The sequence below is a fragment of the Chelonia mydas genome, chromosome 9 (genome assembly GCF_015237465.2).
Source record: "Chelonia mydas isolate rCheMyd1 chromosome 9, rCheMyd1.pri.v2, whole genome shotgun sequence".
In the NCBI taxonomy this organism is placed as follows: Eukaryota; Metazoa; Chordata; order Testudines; family Cheloniidae; genus Chelonia; species Chelonia mydas.
Window position 1 is genome coordinate 72,429,901 of NC_057855.1, and position 25,760 is coordinate 72,455,660.

Genomic DNA, 25,760 nt, shown 5'->3' on the forward strand with positions numbered 1-25,760 from the left:
AATTTATGGTAGTTTTAAAATATCTGGTTGAAACACAGCAAATATTTACCAGGAAAACAAATTTAAAATTTTCTCCTTTTGTATTCATTTTGAAGAGGATTTTCTGCCCAAATAACTGAACTGAGAGCAGGCAGGTGTGTTTAAATATTTGTTGTTTCATAGAACTCCATGCTGATTTTGGCCTAGCTGAAACAGCTCTTATTATAGAAAACCTTGAACTATTGTGGTGGTTCCTGTATTTTGTACAAAACTAAGATTATTCCCATCCCATATATTCTCTTTACTTGAGAGTCACCAGCTTTTGAGCCCAATCATGCAATCAGGTCTGGCTGGGTGGATCCAGGCACCTTGGTGGAGCTTCTTGGGATCTGCTCTGACCCCAGTTCTTCAATCAGAACTCTCTATCTCTGTAATTTTTCTCTCTCTTTTGATGTAAGCAATCATGTTTGTGTTTTTTTTTTATCGGGGAGGAGTGATTTAAATCGGAGCAACAACTGATTTTTTGAACAGTGATTTAAAGGAGCCAACAGGAAACATTGATTTAAATAAATTTTAATAAAGTTTTGCATTTGTACTTAAAATTGACTCTCCTAGGTTGGTAAGCATTAAAACATGTTGATTTGCAGCTAAATATGGACTTTATACTAAACTTGGTGCCTCTTTTTGCTAAACAGGAGGATACGCTATATCTATGCATATTTATTAACCAAGTACATAGCTTGACTTACATCTATTCGGATTCATATTTTTTACATTTCTTATGTTAATGGTGAATGATCTTTTCTTATTTACTAGAAGATTAATTTTTGACTTTCAATTTGTCATGTTCTTGTTTGGATTGAAATTCAAATTCAATTAACAGCATTTAAAAAAACTAACTTAAATGCTTTGGATAAGTTTAAAAAAAAGTTTTATTAAACAGTTTTAATACACAAAATATGTTTTATCTAAACTATTTAACTGTAGTTAGTGAATTGAACTGATAGTGACCAGACACTGTGCCTTTCAGGATTTTAGAACTAGAAAAACTCATCTTTTCGCATCTAGTTTTTATTCATAGATTGGAAGAGAACAAGCTCTACTGCTTTTTCAACTTACAGTGGTTTCTTAACTTTAAATGAATTAATGATTGAACTGAACTAGTTGAATAAACTGAAATGAAGAAAATATTTTCTGCACACGCAGAAGAGGCTATTGCTATCACAAACTGGTTTAGTTATTTAACAAATTCTGGTTCCAAGTGCTTAGCTAGTGACTTCCACCAGTTCAGGATTTGACTTTCTTTAAAACTTTGCAGCAAACACATACTTCTTAGTATTATTTTTATTTAATTTACATTATTTTAATAGACCATAATAAATTTAGGCCTTAACATACGCTGTCAATTTCCAATTTAATTTTAAATGTTTATTTTTTAAAAATAAGCCTCTATTTAATTTAAATAAAAAAATCAGATTTTTTTTAAAAATTTTTTTCTATCCATTCTGTTTTTATTAAATTCTTGTGTGCCATTCAAATTAACTTGCAGTCTTCTGAACCTTTAAACTGGGGGTATGAGAGAATCAGAGAGAGATTTGTATTGATAGACATATCTAAATGGCATATTCTGGGAATACTTTCTCTTTAAAAGGTTTAGTTGAAAAAACACATTCCTATAGTGTGTGCATTATTCAAAAGATTTCTTAGTTAATGTAGGGGCTAGCAAAAAATAGTAAAAGCTGGCTATTTTTCCACTTGTGAACATAACTGCTATTATAGGTACCAAATCAAGATCCTTGGGTGAACCAAGAGACACCTATGGGCTATTCGTGTAGATCAGTAGCAGGATTGAGGCCCTAATGAAGAAACTGTAATAGTTTCCCTGGCCATTCAATTCTTGGTTGTCAGATAGTGTGAAGAAGAATGAGAGGGAGTGGTAGTCAGGCTATATCAAAATTCCATCGTGTTAAAATTTAGTGACTAAAAAGCAGCCAAGCCTCAGTTTCACTTTACACACTTCTTTACATATAGTGAAAAAGCTTAATCTTATTAATTGCATATCTGTGACGTATAAACAATTAAAAAAACAAAACATAACAAAAAAACCCTTTCTGAAAGTCAAATCAGTGTTTGACCAAGCTAACCCATCTTGCCTCTCAGACACCAGAGTACTGAGGGTGGTATAAGAAACTAAATAGGACAGAGTATAAACCTATGATGGAGTTTTATTGCTTTTCATGGTCACATAAAAAGCAATTGCCTCACTGCTTCAGATCAATTGTCTGTCTACGCCAATGTCCTGTCTCCAGTGGTGGCCAGTACTTGATGCTTCTGATGAAAGGTGCAAAAATACCTTATAATTGCCAACTATGGAATAATCTTCCCATAGGGAAAGACTTCCTGACTCTAGTAAGTTACTGGCTGATTTATACTCTGAAGCCTAAGGGTTTCTCTTATTTTTCTTACTCTGTTGTGGCTAACTTACAGATACCCAATGTGCATGAATACAGCCAGTTGGATGCTATTTGCTTTAGGTATCTCTCTCACCCTTAGGTTAGGCACATGCAAGTGTATGTGCACTATTGACTTTAAAAATCTCATAGTATAAATATAATATTTTAAAAAGAAATACATAGACTAAATGTCTGCCTAAATGATATAGGTAGAAAAAAAAAGGTATAGTAATAAAATTAAATTTGTCATTGTCTATAGGTTTATAGTAAATAAAATTACACGCGTAATCAATATTCCTGTATGTATTCATTTTCCAAATGTTTTCCCATTCATCTCATGTTGCTTCAGACTTTCCAGTTTGTTAGGGAAATATGCAGAGGTGAATTTACTTTCTGAAGAAAAGTGTTGCTGACAGGTTTTAACCTATCAGCTCTTCTTAGTTAGGTTACAAGTAACAAGTTCTTTCCTCTGTCTGAGCAAAGGCCAGAAAAATGCAAGAAGTCTAGAATGTTGTATAGCTCTGAAAAGTGCTTTCTAAAGCTTGGCATTGAAGGGGAAGTCTGTTTTTTCTGTTCTCAGACCCCAGAAGAGCAGAGTTACGACTTCAGGGAGCGGCTAGCTCCTGCCCATAAATCACAAGTTCCAGACAGCCCTTCTGCAGTTCCCTCCACATCATCATGATGATCTCCCAAGCTTCATGTCATTTTCTCATGTGACTCTGTGATGTTTCAGATAACTCAGGTTTCAATAATTAAAATCAGTTATGGCTGCTCACCATTACGTTCTCATGTTTAACATAAAATCCCAGTACACAGAAACACGTATAAACCTTATGATTGACTTGCTGTACATGGCAAATAATTTGTTTTACAATTTGCCATGTCTAGACTGAAATATTAAGGTGTCTCGATTTCTTTCACTTGTGGTTGTACGAGGGAGATTATTTTGAATGCTGGAAATTATTAAAAGATGAAGACTGCCTGAGGACAGTATAGCTATAGTTTTGCTATATTACTGGGTAAATAAGGATTTTTATCTTTGTAATACCTTGATGTTGTGAAGGTTAATCTTTGTGAATTAGGAATTGACGTGCTCTAAGACAAAGGCTATGCCCTTTGGAGTGGTTAGTCCTTGCTGCATGGAAGCTTTTACCTGTAGATAGTGATATAATAGCTCTGCCATTAAGGAGGAGTTACACTCTGTTCATCTTCTAAACTGAGGGTTTATGCTGGATCTTATCTATTTCAATTTATAAAAGAGCCTTAGCCATAGGCATTTATACAAAAATTAAAATAACAATCAAATACAGAAGTTTAGATATTATGTAGGAATAGAATTTCATGGGCTTTTCAAAGCAAATCAAGGTCATCTTATTTGCCTGTATATTTCTAGTGCCCAAAGACTCGAAGTAGGGTTAGGGCCATAGCGTACTAGGCACCCTACAAACACTCAGAGACTCAGTCCCTATCCTGAATAGTTTATAGTCTAGCAAACATGGAGATAGGGGAAGATAAGGGGACTGAGATAAATTACTTAGATTAGCTCTATAAAACTTATTTTTATTTCCAATAAAATATTTAAGTAGTTCAGAACCATAATCTATCCCTAAGTGCCCCCTCACCATACTTGTTAGTTGGCTGACTGCTTGCAGAAATGGGGGTTTGAAGAGGGGTTAGAAGGAGAAAGAGTATATGCATGAGGGTGGACTGAAGAATGTACAGTGGCATTTAGTGAGAGGCAGACAAAATGGGTGCTGAAGGCAGGCATCTTTCATGCTGGGGCAAACAGTAAGAAACAAGAGGTTAGTAGGAAGGGGCAGAGTTGTGAAGGGCCTTGAAGAGATGTGCAGTTTGTTGTTGTGGAAAGCAGGGAGTCAGTGGAAGGATTCAGTGAGGTGAGCCTTATGGTCAGGGCAAAAGACAAGGAAGAGATTAGCAGCTGCATTTTGTATGGCTTGGAGGGGGGGGTGTTTTATTTTAGTTACCTTTTTCTTGTACTTTAGAAGCAATCAGATATTGCACATTGTATTTTAATTAGCTAAACACATTCATATTGGAAGACAGACATATTTTTAACAGGGTAATAAGGCATCTGGAAAAACTGACAAGAAATGTGGTAGATTCTCCATCACTTAATCTTTAAATCAAAAGTAAAAGTCTTTCTAAAAAAGATACACTAGTTCAGTGGTTTCTACCTTTTTTCATTTGCGGACCCCTCAAAAATTTCATATGGAGGTGTGGACCCCTTTGGAAATCTTAGACATAGTCTGCAGACTCCCAGGAGTCCCTGGTTGAAAACCACTGCTCTAATTCAATCACAAGTTACTGGATTTGATGCACAAATTTCAGGGTGAAATTCTATGGCCAGTATTATGTAGGAAATCAGATTAGATAAACAATCCCTATTAACCTTGCATCAGATGAATCTACGAATCTTTGCAATAGCAGTATGACTAAACATTATCAAACCAAAATGCTCTTGTTCAAAAGATGCAAAAGAGAGAGGCTGTTGTGGGTAGTCAGTTTTAGTATATTGCCTCAGTTCTGGGTTTCTCTGCTTTTTGGTGTTGACTTAATGTTAACTTTTTAATGTGTAGCCATTGGCATTTCATTGTCAAACGTGATTTTTGTAAAACATTAAAATATTTATGCTGACTTTTTAATGCATATTAGTAATTAAGACCTTTTACCCTTGCATGGTCTCTTCCTGTTTTTGATTATATAATTTGTGCATCCGGTAATTTTAGTGATTCAATTAAGTGGTGACATTAGATTTGAATTTGTTCTTATTTCAGGTTCATTTAACTGTTTTCCCCATGGTGAACTTAATTAAAATGGAACCTTACGCTAAATTCTGGTCATCAGTTCTCCATCTAATACTTCACTTCTTTTCTTCCTCCTCCTCATAGCTTCTGAATTAATACCGTGATACTCATAAATAAAGAGAAATGTTGTTGCATTTACTGAAGGAACTGGCTTCCCTGATCACCAGTTAAATAGAGCGGGGGTTTTGTCCTGATACAATGGAAAGATAATTTCATTTTTTTTAAAGGAAATTATATACCGGTAATAAATTAGCTGTGTAGTATAAGAATGTATGCTCTATTTTTGGCTGTATTGTAGGTCTAAATCAGCAACAAAACTTTCATTGTCATAGTGAAGGTAAACTTAATCCCCCTTTCCTTAGAACAACAGATAGAATGCAAAACTGCTAACTGCATCTTGAATTTCCCAGGTAGGAAATTAAGATATGATAAGCAAGCTTGTCCTGCTATAGCAACATCTTTTTTGTGCGTTCTGTTTTTTTAGTCATAACATTTCAGAAGTCAGGCTTTTTAACATCCTATCAGAGCCTCTCATATATCTTTATATTTTGAATACAGTATATAGCTTTATTTTGGTTAAAATATCTAGTAATTGAAAAACCTGATTTGTTTAACAGATATAATACATGTCATTAATTCCATAAGCCATCACTGCCAATTTGGTCAGTCTTTGCTTTTTAAAAAAATGTATTTTAAATGAACGAGTAGGAATTCCTAATCTGTCTGAGAATAATAATATCCAATTTCAGAGGGCCTGATCTTGCAAACACTTTACTCACTTGAGTAATACATTGAAGGCCATGGGATTATCCATTTGAGTAAATTTATTCACATTAATATGTGTTTTCAGGATCAGTCTTTGAATTAAGACACATTAAAATACTGGTTATACTTATTAGACTTGGGGGAGGACATTATGAGCTCTTAGATAAAATTGCACCTTTTCAGAAAAAGGTTGTTTACTTGATTTACATGGTAGAATGGCACCGTCAAGTATTCAGGCTCATACACTTCTCTTCAAACGGTGATTAAAAAGAGAAAATCATAGACAAACCAATTTAATAACGTTGAAGTCACGGTAGAAACCATTCTGAGTTAAGACTGATGCTATCTCTAATGTAGTGCCTTTATATTGTAACAGCACAGGTTAAGGATGCCGTGTCCGCCCTAAATTGAATTGCCTTGTTCGGTTGGAATATACTGTAATATTAACATTGCTTAAACTTGTCTGATAGTGTAGAAGGCCTGTGTTAGCTTCTGTTTAAGCTATAAAATAAAGGATGTTGTTCTCTAAAAGGTGGCTGTATTCACATGTTTTGTCTGCCAGTAATTCTAATTTTTTTAAAAAAGTTTATTCTTTATAAAAGCAGTCACAGTAAATTTTCTAGTTCTATGCAATTTTCTTTCCATTCTGGTCTTCACTGGTTATAAATAACACATGAAATGACTTTCAAGGTAGAAAGCAGGAATCCATTTTGAAATATTCTATAAAATAAAGAGTGATTTATGGTTTCATATGATTTTGGCTGAAAGCACTCGGGCTTTGCCAGGTCATCAAAGGCCTGTCAGGGGAATCTATTATTTATTGTTCGATATGCTGGGAGTGGTGTAAGTACTTTATTTTATGTTTATCTTATGTAAGTATAGTGTTAGAAAAAATCAATTCCAGATACTAATACAGTTTTTAAGATATATCCTGGAAAACTAACCTAAAAATTATAGATGTGAATTATGAAGCAGAACATTAGCGATTCTGATCTAAAAGAGAATTTTGAAAAATGAATAATTCCTAATGTTGCTGCAAGATATTTTTAGGATGTACCTCAGGAATTTTTCTCTGTAAGTTGATGATTTGCTTTCTCTGCTTATATTTTGGTTACTCTCCTTTTCATAAATAAGCAGTCTCATTTTACACAAATATTTAGGCACATGATAGGGAAAAGCTGGACAGGGTTAGTTTGTTATAAGACCATATGATATTCCTGTGAGCTTCTGAAATATTATGTTAGTTTCATGATGACATCTTTGTAAATAAATGTAACTAAAGATATTTGTTTACTCTCATAGGCTAGCAGAGTGGCATTGACTTGTAGTATTAATGTTTATAAATTAGGGAACAGAGCTACATTTTTTGTGAATGGGTAATCCCCTATCCTTTTAAGTATCAAGTGAGCAAAGCTGATTTTCACTGCCACACCTAAAGTTTTTGGTATCCCTTTTCTTTGCCTTCTCGGTGACTTTTTCACCTGATTGCCTTGGAGGTGTCATTCTTTCTGCCTTCCAAGTGTTGTCTCTGCTCGGAGTAAGTGCTTGTCCTTACTGATTTAATTCCTGATTAGTTTGGATGTCAAATCGAAAAGCTGCTCAGACAATGCAACTGCTATTGAAGCCTCTTCAGAGTCCTTTAAAAATTGACAGGATTCTGCTCCAGATGTCTTTAACACAAGACACCATCACAGATATTCTGCACTGCTCCTTCTACTTGCCTCATGTAAAGTATGAGTGTTTTGCAATTCTGTGAACCCTTCACTTCTCAGATCATCTTGCTTAGGATCCTGATGCTACCAAGACTGAAGTGGGGTAAAAATAAAGGCTCTAGTAATCTGCAACCCTGCTTCCAGCCCCATGGAATGTGTTTGGTAGACTACTACACATCAGAGATTGTCAGACACCAGAGCAAAGTTCTGTGCTGAGTATTTTGAATGGATTGGTTATTCTGTTGAGAAGACCTCCCCTCTCAAGGTCAAATGTTAGACCTCCTGTCCAGCATAATGGGGAGCCTATCAGGTTTTATTTAAACTCCTGTTTGCCTTTATTTTGAAATCGCTTTGAGCATTATGAGAAAAATCCCAGTGTAGAGTATTGGGAAACACCTATCTGGTCATCTGAGTATGTCTAATCTGAAAGATATGCCTCTGTAGTTTTTGTGTAGAAAATTTGATTCCAATAGGAAGAGGATTTAAAGTTTGAAACAGGACAGATTACTAAGAACTTGTCCACTTTAAAGTCACTGATGCATTGCCTGTGCCTAAAAATGTGGCAGTGTTGTGTAAGTAAGTCCTTTTTTGTGAATTATATAAAGATGTCTATATTAGCAGCAGGATGAACACATAACTTCATTAATAGTGGAGGATTAGACCACCTTTCTGCAAGGAAACAAGAAAAAGGAGGGAGAGAGGTCTTGGAAGACTCAGATATCAGTCAGACAGAACCAGCTGCATCTTTGTTTGTTCTCCTAAACCGTCTTTGTGGATTTTGTCCAGTGTGACTTTTCTTTTCATATCTTGGGAAATGTTGGTTTAATATTGTCTGTATTTGTTTTTGTTATGCTTTATATAGAATCCCTACAAATCCAGTGTTCCCAGGACATTTTTGTCCTTAATCAAACCCCTCTGGTCCTTGGTGTATAAATAGTACTGTTAATCTCTTGTAGTTGTAAGTACTCAGAAAACTGGCCATTCAAGACAATTTCAGCATCATTAATCTATGTGATATCAAATTGTTTATGCAAAAGTTTTTAGTATAGTTAAAACTGTATATATTGATAGTTTTCTGTGTGGGGGGCATGTGTACATGTTATAGTGGCTCATCTCCCCAATTCCTTTGAAATTATAATATGCTCTGGTGAGTTATTTGGATAAAACCTAATAATGTAAATCACAGGAGAAATAATTTTGGAACTACACAAAAGACCGAAAAGTTGTATGCAGAGACGACATGTTAAAATGTTATAAATTGCTAGTGAGTTTTTAAAAAGTGGTACTGCTAAGAGAATAAGTATTTATTCAGCAATAGAATTAAATCATACTTAAGAAGAAATCATTAAAATAAAAGTAAGTTGTGAGTAGTATTTTAGTGGAACTGAACCATGCTTGTTGGTTCTACAGGGTAAATGGGCCCAGAGACTCTTCTAAAAGAGGAGTGGAATGGACAAATATGCTTATTATGATCACTGTAAAATAAGTTTTTATGATACTGCTTGAGGGAGAACCTTGCATAATACTTGATCATGATTTCAGTCATCAGTCTGACACTTGATTTTTTTTGTTTTGTTTGAAAGCTGATATATGTATATTCCTGAATACTTGGACTGTTTCTCACTTCAGTTTTAAAGTTTAATAGATCAGACATTGGGAACAAAAGAGCAAATTACTGAAGCTGTGGAGTTTTCCCTCATGTTACCCTGCCAGGTTATCTGGTCGATGAACTGAAGTTGGGTATGAGTCTGTTCTACCCTGCATGTGTATTCATCTTAGTCACTTTCAAACAAAACCTCTGTCTGTATATTTTTCCCTCTGATGTTCCTTCATTGATAGTTCCATGACATTAAGAACATAAAAATGGCCCTACTGGGTCAGACCAAAGGTCCATCTAGCCCAGTATCCTGTCTTCCGACAGTGGCCAGTGCCAGGTGCCCAAGAGGGAGTGAACCTAACAGGGAATCAAGTGATCCATCCCCTGTCGCTCATTTCCAGCTTCTGGCAAACAGAGGCTAGGGACACCACCCCTGCCCATCCTGGCTAATAGCCATTGATGGACATGTCCTCCATGAATTTATCTAATTCTCTTTTGAACCCTGTTATGGTCTTGGCCTTCATAACATGCTCTGGCAAGGAGTTCCACAGGTTGACTGTGCACTGTGTGAAGAAATACTTCCTTTTATTTGTTTTAAACCTGCTGCCAATTAATTTCATTTGGTGACCCCTAGTTCTTGTGTTATGAGAAGGAGTACACAACACTTATCTACTTTCTCTACATCAGTCATGATTTTATAGACCTCCATCATATCCCCCCTCAGTCGCCTCTTTTCCAAGCTGAAAAGTCCCAGTCTTATTAATCTCTCCTCATATGGAAGCCGTTCCATACCCCTAATAATTTTTGTTGTCCTTTTCTGAACTTTTTCCAATTCCAAACTATCTTTTTTGCAATGGGGCGACCACATCTGCATGCTGTATTCAAGGTGTGGGAATACCATGGATTTATATAGAGGCAACATGATATTTTCTGTCCTATTATCTATCCCTTTCTTAATGATTCCCAACATTCCGTTCGCTTTTTTGACTGCCGGTGCACATTGAGTGGATGTTTTCAGAGAACTATCCACAATGGCTCCAAGATCTTTCTTGAATGGTAACAGCTAATTTAGACCCCCATCATTTTATATGTATAGTTGGGATTGTGCTTTCCAGTGTGCATTTCTTTGCATTTATCAACATTAAATTTCATCTGCCATTTTGTTGCCCAGTCACGCAGTTTGGAGAGATCCTTTTGTAGCTCTTTACAGTCTGCCTGGGTCTTAACTATCTTTAGTAATTTTATATCATCTGCAATTTTGCCACCTCACTGTTTACCCTTTTCCAGATCATTTATGAATAGGACTGGTCCCAGAACAGATCTCTGGGGAACCTCTCTATTTACCTCTCTCCATTCTGAAAACTGACCATTTATACCTACTCTTTGTTTTCTATCTTTTAATCAGTTACCAATTCATGAGAGCACCTTCCCTCTTTTCCGGTGGCAGCTTACTTTGCGTAAGAGCCTTTGGTGAGGCTGATTGATTCTGTTTAATCAGGTAAAAAGCTAAAAAGGCATGTGGTGCTGCTTCTTCCTTTGACCAATCAGAGCGTCTTGTTTAAATTCAAGAATCGTCTTTCCTTTCTAAGTACTTCATTCAATTACTCAGTTTGCGGCTGCTGTAGTACCAGAAATATCTTGCTTTAGTGTTCTGTAGCACCACCTACCACCAAAAAAAACCCAAACAAACAAAAACCCAAACCTTTTTGCTACTTTATATCCGGGATCGGCAACCTTTGGCACATGGCCCGTCAGGGAAATCTGCTGGTGGGCTAGTACGGTTTGTTTACCTGCAGCGTCCACAGGTTCAGCTGATCATTGCTCCCACGGGCTGCGGTTCGCCGTTCCAGGCCAACGGGGGCTGCAGGAAGCAGTGTGGGCTGAGGGATGTGCTGGCCGCCGCTTTCCACAGCCCCCGTTGGCCTGGAACAGCAAACAGCAGCCAGTGGGAGCCGCGATTGGCTGAACCTGCGGACGCTGCAGGTAAATAAACCGCCCCGGCCTGCCAGCAGATTTCCCTGAAGGGCTGCATGCCAAAGGTTGCCGATCCCTGCTTTATATATATTTTTGGTAAAATCCACAAGCTAGTTACACTTTGAATCTAGGCATTCATGCATTGCTTGTCACCACAATACATGAATGCCTTACAAATTCTAACTATTGCAGGGATCTTGCTATTAGGACTATCCAGTGAACTCCCCCAGAATTAGCAGTTACTGTGTTTCAATACAAGTAAAACTTACTACAGTGGGTCAGCTGTGTGATTACAGAAGACTGCTGTATTGAAAGTGCCTGCTTGCTTCCTGCATTCCTTTGCTCAATGGTTCCCTCCAACACTTTTTTTATTAAGTGCCTCTCATGGCTTGTTTAATAGATATATTTAACAGAATTAAATGTTTTTTAACCTTTTGCTACAAAAGTCCTGTGTAATTTGCCACAAGCATATTAGTTGTACAGTGGAAAGATCCAATTTCCATTGAGTAATTCAGGAACTAAGACACTTCCTACAAACAGTTGCAGCTGTATGTTATATAAGCTGCTTGGATCAGGAAACTTGTCCATTGTAATTACTGGAAAGAGCCTTGCACATGTGGGGCATTGTGTAATAATAAATGGCTGCTAATCAAACAGTGAAGTGGGAAAGCTAAAAGTAAATTTTGGATTATATTAAGATCAATTATATATTTTTGCTGTAGAATTATTTTTAGGGCTGTCAGGTGACTAAAATAATTAATCTCGACTAATTGGGCTGTTAAACAATAGAATACCATTTATTTAAATATTTTTGGATGTTTCCTCTTTTTCAAATGTATTGATTTCAATTACAACACAATACAAAATGTACAGTGCTCGCTTTATATTTTTTTATTATAAATATTTGCACTGTAAAAAACACAAGAAATATTTTTCAGTTCCCCCAATACAAGTACTGTAGTGTAATCTCTTTATCATGAAAGTTGAACCTACAAATGCAGAATTATGTAAAAAAAACAAACTGCACTCAAAAACAAAACAGTGTAAAACTTGAGCCGACAAGTCCACCATGTCCTACTTCTTGTTCAGCCAGTTGCTCAGACAAACAAGTTTGTTTACATTTGCAGGAGATAATTCTGCTTGGTTCTTGTTTACAATGTCACCTGAAAGTGAGAACAGGCATTGACGTGGCACTGTCGTAGCCAGCATTGCAAGATATTTACATGCCAGATGTGCTAAAGATTCATATGTCCTTTATGCTTCAGCCACCATTCCAGAGGACACGTGTCCATGCTGATGATGGGTTCTGCTCGATAATGATCCAGAACAGTGCGGACCAATGCATGTTCATTTTCATCATCTGAGTCAGATGCCACCAGAGCAAGGTTGATTTTCTTTTTTGATGGTTCGGGTTCTGTAGCTTCCACATCGGAGTGTTGCTCTTTTAAGACATCTGAAAGCATGCTCCACACCTAGTCCCCCTGAGATTTTGGAAGGCGCTTCAGATTCTTAAACCTTGGGTCGAGTGCTGTATCTGTCATTAGAAATCTCCCATTGGTACCATTTTTGGGTTTTGTCAAATCTGCAGTGAAAGTGTTCATAAAACGAACATGTGCTGGGTCATCCTCCGAGACTGCCGTAACATGAAATATATAGCAGAATGCAGGTAAAACAGAGCAGGAGGCATACAATTCTCCCCCAAGGATTTCAATCACAAATTTAATTAATACTATTTTTTTAACGTGCGTCATCAGCATGGAAGCATGTTCTCTGGAATGGTGGCTGAAGCATGAAGGGGCATACGAATGTAAATACTTTGCAATGCTGGCTACAGAAGTGCCATGTTGAACACCTGTTCTCACTTTCTGGTGACATAAATAAGAAGCAGGCAGCATTATTTCCCGTAAATGTAAACAAACTTGTTTGTCTTAGTGGCTTGCTGAATAAGAAGTAGGACTGAGTGGATTTGTAGGCTCTGAAGTTTTACACTGTTTTGTTTTTGAGTGCAGTTATGTATTAAAAAAAAATCTATTTGTAAGTTGCACTTTCACGATGAAGATTGCACTACAGTACTTGTATGAGGTGAACTGAAAAATAAGATTTTTTATAATTTTACAGTGCAAATTTGTAATAAAAATATAAAGTGAGCACTGTACACTCTGTATTCTGTGTTGTAATTAAAATTGATATATTTGAAATTGTAGAAAGTATCCACAATATTTAATACATTTCAATTGGTAGTCTATTGTTTAACAGTCTGATTAAAACTGATTAATCGCGATTAATTTTATTTAATCACGTGACTTAACTGCGGTTGACAGCCCTAATTTTTCCCCTCTTTGAAGCACTAGATTTTGACTGGCCAGCTTTGAAAATTGACCTGTGAGAGCTCACTGAATTGAAATTTAGTCATACCTAACTTTTATTTCTCATGTAAGTGGAACTACAGTTGATATTGGCACCTTAATGACCATGCCATATTTAATACATAATTTTGAGGTAATCTAGTTACATAATACCTGTATATTTATTGTATTTTTACTTATGGATCACATTACCATTAATGAAGTTTAGGCTGATTCTTTCAGGAAAAGTTTCCAAAACACTTACAATAAATCTGAATCCCTGCTTGCAGGTGATTGGTTAGTCTGCTTCTGCCTCCAATCTAGGCAGGCTGGGTGTGGCCACACCTCTGAAGACTCAGCAAGATGAATCAGTGTCCAGGAGCTGCAGGAGGCTTTACCAGTCCTCCTGCTCAGAGCAAAAGAAAACAAAACCGAAAAGAGATTCTTCTTCTTAGTATTGGGCTTAATGGATAACAAGCATTATTAGCATCTTATTCAGCCTTGGGGGTGTTTGTGGCAAGCTTGCTCAAAACACCCCTTTTTGATTCTCTGGTATAGGCTGCTGCAGCTTCCAACACAGCATGTCTGGGCAGGCCTCTCTGTCAGGAATACCGCACAGGCAACCATAGAAATGGCAGAGTTGTCAGGAAAGCACACACCTGTCTGGGCTGGCCCAAACCCACTTGCCCATTGGTCAGCCATGCCATGGCATCTGGACTAACTTGCTCAATTGCTGCAACTTGGCCATGTCCCATCACTTTCTCACTCTGCTCCAAACAATCCGCTTTGGAAGGATGTAAATAGGAGCAAGAAGGGCATAAGGCCCACAATTTATTTCAGACTATTTTGCGCCTATCCTCCTTGACAAGGTCTGAGTCAGCCCTTATGTGACCCTGCTTTGTGCCCTGTACAAACACAGAACAAGGACAGTCCCTGCTCCAAAAGAGTTTATAATCTAAGTCAGTCTTCCTGTGGTTGGAATGAAAGTCAAAGTTGCTCTGAAGTAAGGAAGTATTACTTCTGAGGGAATTCTGCACCAAAAAATTAAAAATTATGTGCACAATTTTTTAAAATTCTACAAATTTTATTTGTCAATAAATAAATGTGGCTCCAGCATGGCAGTGGGGAGCACAGGCCACTGACTGCATTGAGGTGGGAGATCACCCTGAAGTCCCCACTTCCCCCAAACTGCCCCTGACACACTGCAAGGACTGGGCCTGCCCTAGAAATACCCTGGGGCCTTCCCGCTCCATGCCAGGTGCATCAAGTTTGGGTGGGCAGGCTCAGCCCAGCAGGATCCAGGTGTGGGGTGAGAGGTTTCTGTGTGGGGCAATCTGGGTGCGGGTAGCTCAGGGGGAGAGCTGGATGCACAGACGCTCGTTGGTGGGGTTCCGGGTGCAGGGGCACGGCAATGGGACTCGGGATCCAGGTGAAGGTGGTGGAGGTCTGGGTGTGGGGAGATGGGGCTTGGTGTGGGAGGGTCTGGGTGTGGGGGACTTAGTGGGACTTGATGGGGTGAGGGTCCAGGTGCAGCTGGTTGGGGGATCAGTGATGTGGGGGGCTTGTCAGAGGGGTCCAGGTGTAGGTGGGTATGACTTGTCAGACTGAGAGTTCAATGGGCCTGCTTAACAGGGAAGCCCAGTTGCTGCCGAGGGGATGCTGCATGCTTGGCTCCTGCTCCTCCCTGTGATTCCCCTGTCCCCTTTTACTCTCCATTTCCCCCACTCCCACATTCCCCTCCCCTTGCCCTATTCCACTCCCCTTACCAAGGGCCACCGTGGGTACTCACTGTTGTACAGAAAAAAGGAGGGCTCGCTGCACACAGAAGGGGAGCACGACTGGCACTAGGACCAGGAGGCGGTATTTAGCCGCAAAGTCAACGGAGCAGAGATGCAGCCTCCTGGGCAGCTCTGCTTGCAGAATGACAGGGCAGTGGCATGTAACCCTGTGTGCCCCCCAGGCCTTGCCCCCCAAAAACAGCACCATGGTTGCCCCCTGTTGCCCTCCCCACTGCCCCCCCGCAAGTGGCTTCCCTTTGCTTCTCTGCTGTTTTATGCAGGGAAACACAGGAAATCTGCGGGAGGCTGGAGGGGCGGAGGCTGTTTTCTGCGGGTGCGCAGTCCTGCAGAATCCCCCCAGGAATAAAGTGTTTATATGAATTTCTTCTATTCAGTAATATGTAGATTAAAGTTTAAAAGAATTAGCTTGATGAAGCAACTTTGGAAGTACCTTGAACTATCTGGATCTTCTTTGATATGGCTGCTCTCGGCCTGCTGTGATTGACACGTTTGGTTCTGCCTCCAAGGCGCTGCAAGCTGGGGAAAAACTTGCTGTAATGGATCTGCAGACTTTTCTCCTATAATAAAGAAAATGGTCATCTTAACTTACATGAAAATTTCTTATTTTCACTTTTTAATTCTAGAATTTCATTGCAGGATAGTTTACAAGGAAGCAATGCTTTTTACTTAAATTTGAAGTGGAAAGGTATAAATGGCCCTGAAAAGTAGGCAGATTTCAGATTTTAAAATTTGTAGATCTGAAATGTAGTATTAAAGATAAATTGAAAAGCTTGTTAAAAACACATTAAATAGTATATTACCAAATCATTAACAGAGTTTGTGTAAGACTTAAGTTTTATAGGTAAATACATTTTAAAAAGCTGAAAATAATTTCCTCAGAGTTCAAGGTTGTTTCCTTTGCAACTGTTTGTTCATTTAATTATTTTTTTTGTGTGTGGCCAGTACCGACATTTAGGTATATGACAAACAAAAACAATATCACATTGTTTCATGCATTAGACAGCACAAATAACCATTCCACTCTTATGTGTAGCCCCAGTGCAGTACAACTAAAATCTCAGTGAGACAAATACTTCACAGTTAAACAAATGCTTGATCAAACAGATGTGTTGTGTGCTGTACTCAAAGTAAACCTCTTTCTGTCTTAACAACAGAAGGTGCAAATTCCACAGCTAGAGACACGCCATCAAAAATTAACTTACTGATTCTCAAGAGGGGAGATCTAGGGACTCTTGGGAGTGTGGGAAGTATCTCAGCTGATCTCCCTGTCACATGGATCCTGATCCCAAGCCCATTGAAGTCAACTGGAATCTTTTTATTAGCTTCAACAGGATTTGGATGAGGCCAATGATGCACATAGAAATTGGAGAGAATACCTCTAAAACCTAAAGCACTGCGTGGGGAGTAATCCTAACCTCTGAGATCTTGCTAAATTTACATTTAATAATCTACCAATGCTATTTTCAAATATTTCATAGCTCATGATGTATCTTTTTCTTCACTATCTTTCCTATTGTGTCCATTTGTATATAGAAGTGTCATCTTTGACAAAATCCACCATTTCATAAGGAGAGAATTTAAAAAGAGCTAAGCAATCAATATTTAACAGAATATGTCTTAATTCTTTTTTCATGTGGGTTTGCATCCCTTGTAACTTGATCTTTTCCACAACTGTCCGCAGGCGACTACTCTTGCCCACAAATTATCTACTTATAGCACTTTGTCTCTTGAAGCAAAACATGAAGCCGTGTGCTGGCCTCATCTTCTGTCACTACTAGTATGTAGCAATAGGTGGATTGGATACTTAACTGCAGCACCCTGGAATAGCTGATAGAGAGAAGTTTTTATGAGACTATATCTAGGTCGGACAATGTTAAATGCAGTAACAGGACAGTAGATGATTCATGAGATACACTTTGGCTATCCATAAATTGCACAGCTGGCATGGAAAAATTACGTAAATTGTTTAGTTAACTGGAAACCAAAGAGAAAAGACACTTAAATGATGTAAAATGGACAAAAGAAGTAGGAAAAGATTTTTAATCTACATGTGTGTTACTAATTAGGAATAAAATATACTTACTACTACCAATTATTTAAAATAGCATATTTGTCAGTTATGTCATTCAAGTTTGTCAGTGTGTTTAAAACAGTTTAAACACATGATGTGACATAGTCATGTAATTTAAGGTGTTAAGTACTTGAATTGGAATTGGAAGCACCTAAATTGTTTATGAAAGTAGCCATGATAACTGATACTTAGGAGGCTTGGATCCTGGCATCTTTAGGGTATATTACCATAATTAGATTTTCTTACAGAACAAACACTCCTGCCATACCTCCTCAAATTATAATCTTGTCAAATCTTGAAAACTCTTCAGGCTTAGTGGGTAGTAGGATGGGAAATTTTACTCTTTTAGATTATGCTTGGTTCATGATTCTTTAGATGGTACTTCTTCCTTTGATTAAACTCTGAAGAGGTTCCCCTGGTATTGCATTAGGTGCACTGTTTCTGGAGGTGTAGCATCTTTCGGAAAAGATGTAAAACCAAGGTCTTGACCACTTGTAATTATGAAAGAACCCTGTGCATTTTGCTCAAGATCAATTTAGGACAGCTGTTCTAGCCAAATTTCATGTGGATAATTACATTCTGTCTATCATAAACTAGCCGGCTGGAGAGATAGCTCAGTGGTTTGAACATTGGCCTGCTAATCCCAAGGTTGTGAGTTCAATCCTTGAGGGGGCCATTTAGGGATCTGGGGCAAAAACTGGGGATTGGTCAGGGGGTGGGACTAGATACCTCCTGACGTCCCTTCCAACCGTGATATTCTATTGGGGGTGGAGGGATAGCTCAGTGGTTTGAGCATTGGCCTGCTAAACCCAGGGTTGTGAGTTCAATCCTTGAGGGGGCCATTTAGGGATCTGGGACAAAAATTGGGGATTGGTCCTGCTTTGAGCAGGGGGTTGGACTAGATGACCTCCTGAGGTCCCTTCCAACCCTGATCTTCTATGTGCTTCTATGAGCCCTGCATTTTCAATTGAATACAGTAGTCATCTGCTGTGCTAAATAGTTACCTAGTATTGCTGTTACTTTCATCCTTAGAGGCTGCTGCACTTCAGTGGTGACCCGGCATGTTTATAGTTTGTAAAATGGTTTTTGGATGTTTGGGGTGTTTGTGTAAGGTAATAAACATAAAATAAGATTATTACATTGCAAATACTGGTTTTGAAATCTTTGTATGTATTGCTTTAAGATTTAGAGGCTTCTGAAACTGGTGGTGGGGCCAAATGGCACAAACTAGAGGTGTTGTCTGTTGAAATAAGATATTCTGGTACATTGCATGGTATATCAGTGAAAAAGAGCTGAAGCCTATGCATAATATGATTCGTAAATGAACATCAATTGGCTCAATGTGCACATAGAAATGGAACATTTCTTGAAAGTTTGAAACACTGCTACAGGGAAGCGCAGTGCCTATTTGAAGTGCCCTTTGCCTATGGAATTGTCTAGCAAACAGAATGAACTTTCCCAGAATGGATGCAATTGTTCGTTTTTTGTTTTTTTTTAAGATAAAAGCCATGTGTAGCATGGTATTTCATCGTAGTAAAGTAGTCAGTGACACAACAAAGTTGCACTGAATCTTCATAACTTTTTGTATTTTGCTAGTTGAGATGACAATTTTCACGATCCCTCAAAGTGGTAGGTCTTAAAAATGAAAAAGTTGCAAGAAAATCTGAAATTTTACCTTAGTGCATATGATGATTTGAAATAGAATAGCCCATGGGTCACGCTGATTTCTGAATAAGGAAGACACTCATATTTTGTTGACATTGTACAAAAGTCATTAATTTGATAATCTTTAAGGCTTGGTGTAGGCATTTGTTTGCAACTGAGTATTTTAAAAGTTACACGCAGCATACTGTTTAGTACTTAACTGTACTGGACAAAGGAAACTTTTCAAAGAAAATGAAGCGGTTTGAAAGGTCAGTATTTTTCTATTTAGGTTGGCTAAACATTTTGTAATGCTTTTTTTTGTAATTTGTAATTTTATGTGAATAAAGTGGATAATAATGCTAATTTAATTCTGGGGGAAAGGGGGGAGGAATTTTCAACTGCCCTAGAGAACCTGAGCTGGGTAGAAGCGTTGTTCCGATCAAAGTCTTAGGACCCAGGGGAAAGGAAGCAATTGAGTTTGCATTCTAAATCCAGCAGTTTTTATTCTGGCAAATAATTTGTTGACTTTAATGTGAACGAGCCCTAAATAAGAACGTGAGGCCATGGCTACACTTTGGGGAGTATAGTGGCATAGCTATGACACCACCCCATAATGTGGATGCAGCCTGCAGTGACGAAAGAGGTTTTTCCATTGGTGTAGGAGCACCACCTTCCTGAGCGAAAGTAACTAGGTCAATGGAAGCATTCTCCTGTTGATTTAGCTGCTTCTATATTGAGGGTTAGGTTGGCATAGCCATGGCGTTTGAGTGTAGATTTTAAGTGTGGACTTTCTTGAGTTCAAGACGTTAGAATATGGCATTTGATGTCTGGATCCTCCTAGTGTTATCTAGTCTTGGGTTCTAGGGTTAACCAGGACTAGGCAAAACATTTTTAAACATAATACTTAATATTTTAGCATTTTTTAATCTAGTACAAGTCTTCAGTTTTTCCTAGGGTTTGAGCTAGACAAATGATCACTTGATAGTCTGAGACCTGGTCTATACTACAGAGTTAAGTCGACAAACTGCCTTACGTCTACCTAACTATGTAAGCGTCTTCACTCTACAGGGAGTCCCCGGTATACATCTCCCCCTTATCCGTTGTTTCAGGTATCTATCACTCATCAATAGGGGAACATGTTCCAGTTTACATTGGTCCTGATCTGCATATCCGTTGTTTGCACGGATTGGGACTGACGTGAATTGGAACACGTTCCTCTATTGTACGGTACTGTACTTGCATCCGCTGACCACATTCAAGGCTTATTACCTATAGAGGACGTTCTCCATGCTGATTAAGGAGATGGCAGGTGAAGGAAAGCCCGTTGTAAAGGAGTTTTGGAAGTCCTACAACATCTTGAATGATGTGGAAAACATTGTTGCGTAGTGGGAAGAGGTCACTTCGAAATGGATGAACAGCATTGGGCACTGTGCATGGCCAGATGCTGTCCACAGCTTCATGGGATTTGATGCTGTTCCTGCTCCCGAGCAAGAAAATGTCAAGTTGGTGAAGAATGTTGGCTTCGAGGAGGAGGAGGATGTACAGGAGTTGTTGGAGTCTCATGCTGAGCAACTGACAGGATATCTGAAGAAAGCAAGGAGGATCATGACGATGACGTAGGGCTGGAAGCCAGGAGTCTGATGACAAAGAATCTCTCCCGTTTCTTTGGATTGCTGGATGAGATAACAGAAATCATACAGAGTGGGGATCCATTTTGTGAACGGTTTGCCAAGGTCTCCAGGGCTCTCGATACAATGGCTTGCTACAGGGAGATCTATAGTTCAAAGATTCATGCAGGAGAGCAGTTGTCAATAAAATCCTTTAAGACTTCTGAAACCGAAAACCCAGCCACCACCCATACCTAAGTTTAGTGTAATTGACACTGTATTTATTGTATTAAAATGTTCTATGTGTTTGAATGGTGTTAGTAGGGTTCTGTAACCGTGCTTAGTGGGTCACAACTGACAATACCAAATTCAGGACAAACTGCTGAGAGAGTGCAGACACACCCCAAACTGGTTGTTGTTCCTCCATAAGCTGTACCAGCACAAAGTAAACTTCAGTCTCACCACATTGGCTAACAAGAAGTCAGGTAAGCAGTTTCTGTAGATATTCCAGTCCTTGTATCGCCACCAAAAACACTGGATTTAAAGATGAGTTGTTCCTTGAAACCAGTCTCATCAAACAAAAGGTTCTTCTGGTCCCAGAGGACTAGCCACACACCCAGGTCAATATATAACTCAGATCTTACCCAAAAACACACTGATGCCAATCCTTTAGTATCTAAAATCTAAAGCTTTATTTACAAAAAAGAAAGGTGGAAGTTAAAATTGGTTAAAGAATCAAATACATACAGTAATTGCAAAGTTCTTGATTCAGGGTTGCAATGATGGAATAAACTGCTGGCTTGATAAGTCTCTGGTTGCTTCCTAATAATTGGAAGGACCTCAGTCCCTTGGTTAGAATGCTCCCATTAATATAAGTCCATAGTCCAGAGGTTTGAGCAGGAAAGAGGCAAAATAGAGATGTTTCCAGGGCCTTTTATAGCTTCTGCCATGTGGAGGGAAATTCACTGTTTCAAACAAAGCCCTCAGCACAGCTAGTGGAAAATTACAGGAAAAAGATGGAGTTTGGAGTCACGTGGGCAAGTCATATGTCCATGCATGAATTCGCCTAGTCACAGCAGAAAATCATTATCTATATCTCAAACAGTACATTCACAGGAAAGTCCCTTCAGGGTAGGTATGTGTGACATTCCCCTGGTGTTATCTGCACCACTCCACTGCTAGGTTACTCCACTGCACCTCAGCTCTGGGAGCCAGCCTTACCCTGCTCTGCTGTGAGGACCCCCACTCCTGAGCTGTTCATGCACAGCCTCTAGCAAGTCAGCTGCTTGGATTGTGCAACCAAATGACACTAGCCAATATCTTTGGTTCAAGACACAGCCCTAGGAACCTCCATCTCGCAGTGTCCAGTTATGCCCTCTGGATGTTGCAAGCTTATATGAGTGTGTCAATTTAACAAAGAAATTGATATGCACCAGGCTTGTTATCCCAAGGGGAGGTTCTGACATGCTTCGAACCAAAAGCACTGTTTCAGGCTGAATTTAGAATTTATTAACTACAAAGATAGATTTTAAGTGATTATAAGTCAAAGCACAAGAAGTTGGATTTGGCCAAATGAAATAAAAGCAAAATACATTCTAAGATCTTAACGCTTTCAGTGCCCTTAAAAACTTAGATGCTTCTCACCACAGCCTGGCTGGTTGCCCTTCAGCTAGGCTCTCCCCTTTTGATCAGCGCTTCAGTTGCTTGGTGGTGATGTCTGTAGATGGAGGTGGAGGAGAGAGGCAGAGCACAGCAAATGTCTCTTCCCTTTTATCATGTTCTTCCCTCTTGGCTTTGCCTTCCCTCCCGCCTCCCCTTCAGGGTCAGGTGAGCATTACCTCCTTGTAGTCCCTGACTGATAAGGGAAGAGGGGTGACTCTCTCAGGAGTCCAAGAGCTCCTTTGTTGCTGCCTTGGCCCATGTTCTTTGTTCCTGTGAGGCTGGGCTGGGTTGGGTTTGTCCCATACATGTGCTGATGAGGTGTGAACTGCCCCTCTGTTCCTGGAAAGTTTTTTGCCTGGGCTTGTTTTAAGCCTTGAGGACACATTTTCAGCCTCATAACTATATACAGTAAATTACAACCTTCAACATTATTATAACAACAATGTTCAGTGCGTCATGAGCCTTCCGAAGACACCCGACATGACAAACTTTGCACTGGATACCACACAATCATATTATAAGGATGAAAATGGGGGTGCAGGGTGTTCCCCCGAGATAAAATGTCTTTCATTGTGAGTTAAATGTTCTTTTGATGGGCTACTCAATTTGAATAGTCCTTCCAAGATGTGCTGGCTAACTAGCTTGTGGGTGCTAGCCCAGGAGCAAACGTTTGAAATTCAGGTTTAGAGCCAATACTCATAACTTCAAATACAAAAATGATACATGCATACAAATAGAATAATCATATTCAACAAATCCTAACCTTTCCATAGACACCTTACTTGACAACCTTTGTACAATATTTGTTGCAATTATATAACAGTTATAGCAACAATGATCTACGTGGTCATATTTTAATCATATAACGTCACAGGTTCTACATTATTTTATTCAATGTTTTATGTGTAAAATGTGTACTATATAACCTCTCATTATAAAAAGGTACACTGTGTAGGTGAAAAGAGCATTGTCATAAGTGAGTGTGGTGAACGTATTATTACATTATTACACCCTTATTACATTATTTCTTATAGGGAAAAATTCCCCAGTTTGTCGTTTTGGTATCCATCACCTTTTTCAAGAACGCAACCCCAGTATATACAGGGGAGCCTCCTGTAGAGTTCTTCCTGCGGATTTAACTCGCCTGCTATACTGACCTAATAACTCCACCTCCCCAAGAGGCATAGTGCTTAGATCAATCTAGTTAGGTTGACGTAGCGTCCGTACAGACACTGTGATGCTTACATCATTTGTTGCTGCCTTTGACAGCTGGAGTCCCGCTGTCCCGGGACTGACAGCTGGAGCCCCGGTGCCCCAGGATTGTCAGTGCCTTACAGTGCCCAACTTAAGTCAGTGCAGGCACTCCTGGTGAGGATGTGCACAGACAACAGAAGGAGTGCAGTGTGGACACACAGAGCCTATTTAATTACTGTGGTGGCTGCAGATTGACCTAACTTCTTAAGTCAACTTAACTTTGTAGTGTAGACATGAGAGTTCCTCACATGAGTTCAAGGAGGACTGATGTTAATTTCCTTAGCACACTTTTAAAGTTAGTAACTACTTGTCCTTAGATGCTACAGGATGTATTTGAAGTGAATTATCAGGTTGGCAAGATGAAGAAACCTTACTGTGTCCTTTAGTAAGAGTAGAAGTGGTATTGTTCCTGAGGAAATAGAGAAGATAGAGAACCTATAGTTCTCCTTAGTTTCTCTCTCTAGCTGAATATGTAGTTTAGGCAGCTCTAACAGAAGTCAGGTCATGATTCCTAAGATTTACCGTCACCCATTCTTATTGCGTCCCCTGTAACTAGACAATCAAAATATTTGAAAGAGAGTTTGATTGGGCTGGTATTGGCAGTATGGTATACCAGTGTCTTTTGTGCTACCACTTTGCTCTCCAAAGCTTTAACTTTAATTTTTAAGTCCATAGCTATTATGGCTGAGATGCACTCAGGCCTTGTCTACACTGCCACTTTACAGCGCTGCAACTTTCTCACTCGGGTGTGAAAAACACACCCCCGAGCACTGCAAGTTACAGCGCTGTAAAGTGGCAGTGTAGACCATGCACTAGCGCTGGGAGCTATTCCCCTCGTGGAGGTGGGGTGGGTGTGTGTGTGGTGTAGTGGGGTTTTTTTTGGTTTTTTTTTTTTAGCGCTGGGAGAGCTGCGCTGGTGTGGGGACTGCCGGCACTGGTGCCATGACTACACAGCCACATTAAAGCGCTGCTGCCGCAGCACTTTAACATTGCTAGTGAAGACCTGGCCTCAGTTTATTTTTGAAGCTAACTGTTGCAGTTACATCTTCCTGCTTTTGAAAAACCTCGAAGAATAGCTGTAAGAGGTGTGAACTGCCCCATTCATTTCAGTTAGTGCTGACTTGGGTGCTCAAAGGAATCTAGCTGTGTACAGAGTACCTGCTGAATGGGGAGTAGAGTCTAGAGAACATGCATAGTCCTATTTTAAACATCTACCTAATCTGCCGTAAGTGGCGTCTCATGTAGGCAGAGTATTTAGTAGAACTCTACTACTATTTATCAACTTTGATTCCTGGGCTGAAGTACAGTAAAAATAACTTTATTTTCAAATATATCAGTGTCTGTATCAGTGAGGTAGACCCTTCTGAGCATCCCTTAAAGCTTCAGGCAGTATCACGTAGGAAATGCTGATATCAAGTCATCTAAGAGAGAGGCTGGTGACAAGATTCCACAAAGAGACGCTAATAACATTTGCAAAGACAAAATGCTGTGTAATCTAAAAATAAATAAATAAATTCTGTGGCTATGTTCTGTAAGTTCCTTAGGATAATATTAAAAAACCTCTTATTGACCCTAAAATTTTGTATTTGATATTTTAGCATGAATGTGTAAAGGCTTAATCTAAAAAGATGTGAGCCTTTTTGGCTAAATTATATGGCACTGACCTAGTAACTCTCTTATTCTATTTAATGCATGTACTTTATAAACTGTTAACTGTTAATAAAATTATTTTATAGGTTTGCCAGAATCTATCATTGCATCTGCATGCTCAAGAAGTGGCCAGAGGGTTCTACATGTTGACTCGTAAGTTACTCCAGTGATATACTTCATTGATCATTTAAATGTTCGGAAATAGATTACAATCTCTGACTTGGACTGATTCTATGATTCTAAAACCTGTAGCCAAAGTTACTGTTGCAAATCAGCTTTTGGGGGCAGGGGTGAGGGAGAGCTTTGTGAGAATCTCACCGTGAACCATTACCCAGCTACAAATCTTATGGGGCAAAAGATAGTGTCTAGATTCAAGTATGAGTTGCTGAACTGAGTACAACTGTAGGAGCCCAAACTGAGACA

At 39.0% G+C, this 25,760-nt stretch overlaps 1 protein-coding gene across 7 annotated transcripts in view; it reads left to right on the forward strand.

The window, feature by feature from the left end:
• Positions 1 to 25,760, forward strand: part of CHM (CHM Rab escort protein) — a 132,547-nt gene that overhangs the window by 1,300 nt on the left and 105,487 nt on the right. For all 7 annotated transcript variants that reach the window (XM_037908078.2, XM_043521923.1, XM_037908081.2 and 4 more), the window contains exon 2: positions 25,424 to 25,490. In XM_037908078.2, the coding sequence (XP_037764006.1) occupies positions 25,424 to 25,490 (67 nt within the window). The remainder of the gene's footprint in view (positions 1 to 25,423; positions 25,491 to 25,760) is intronic.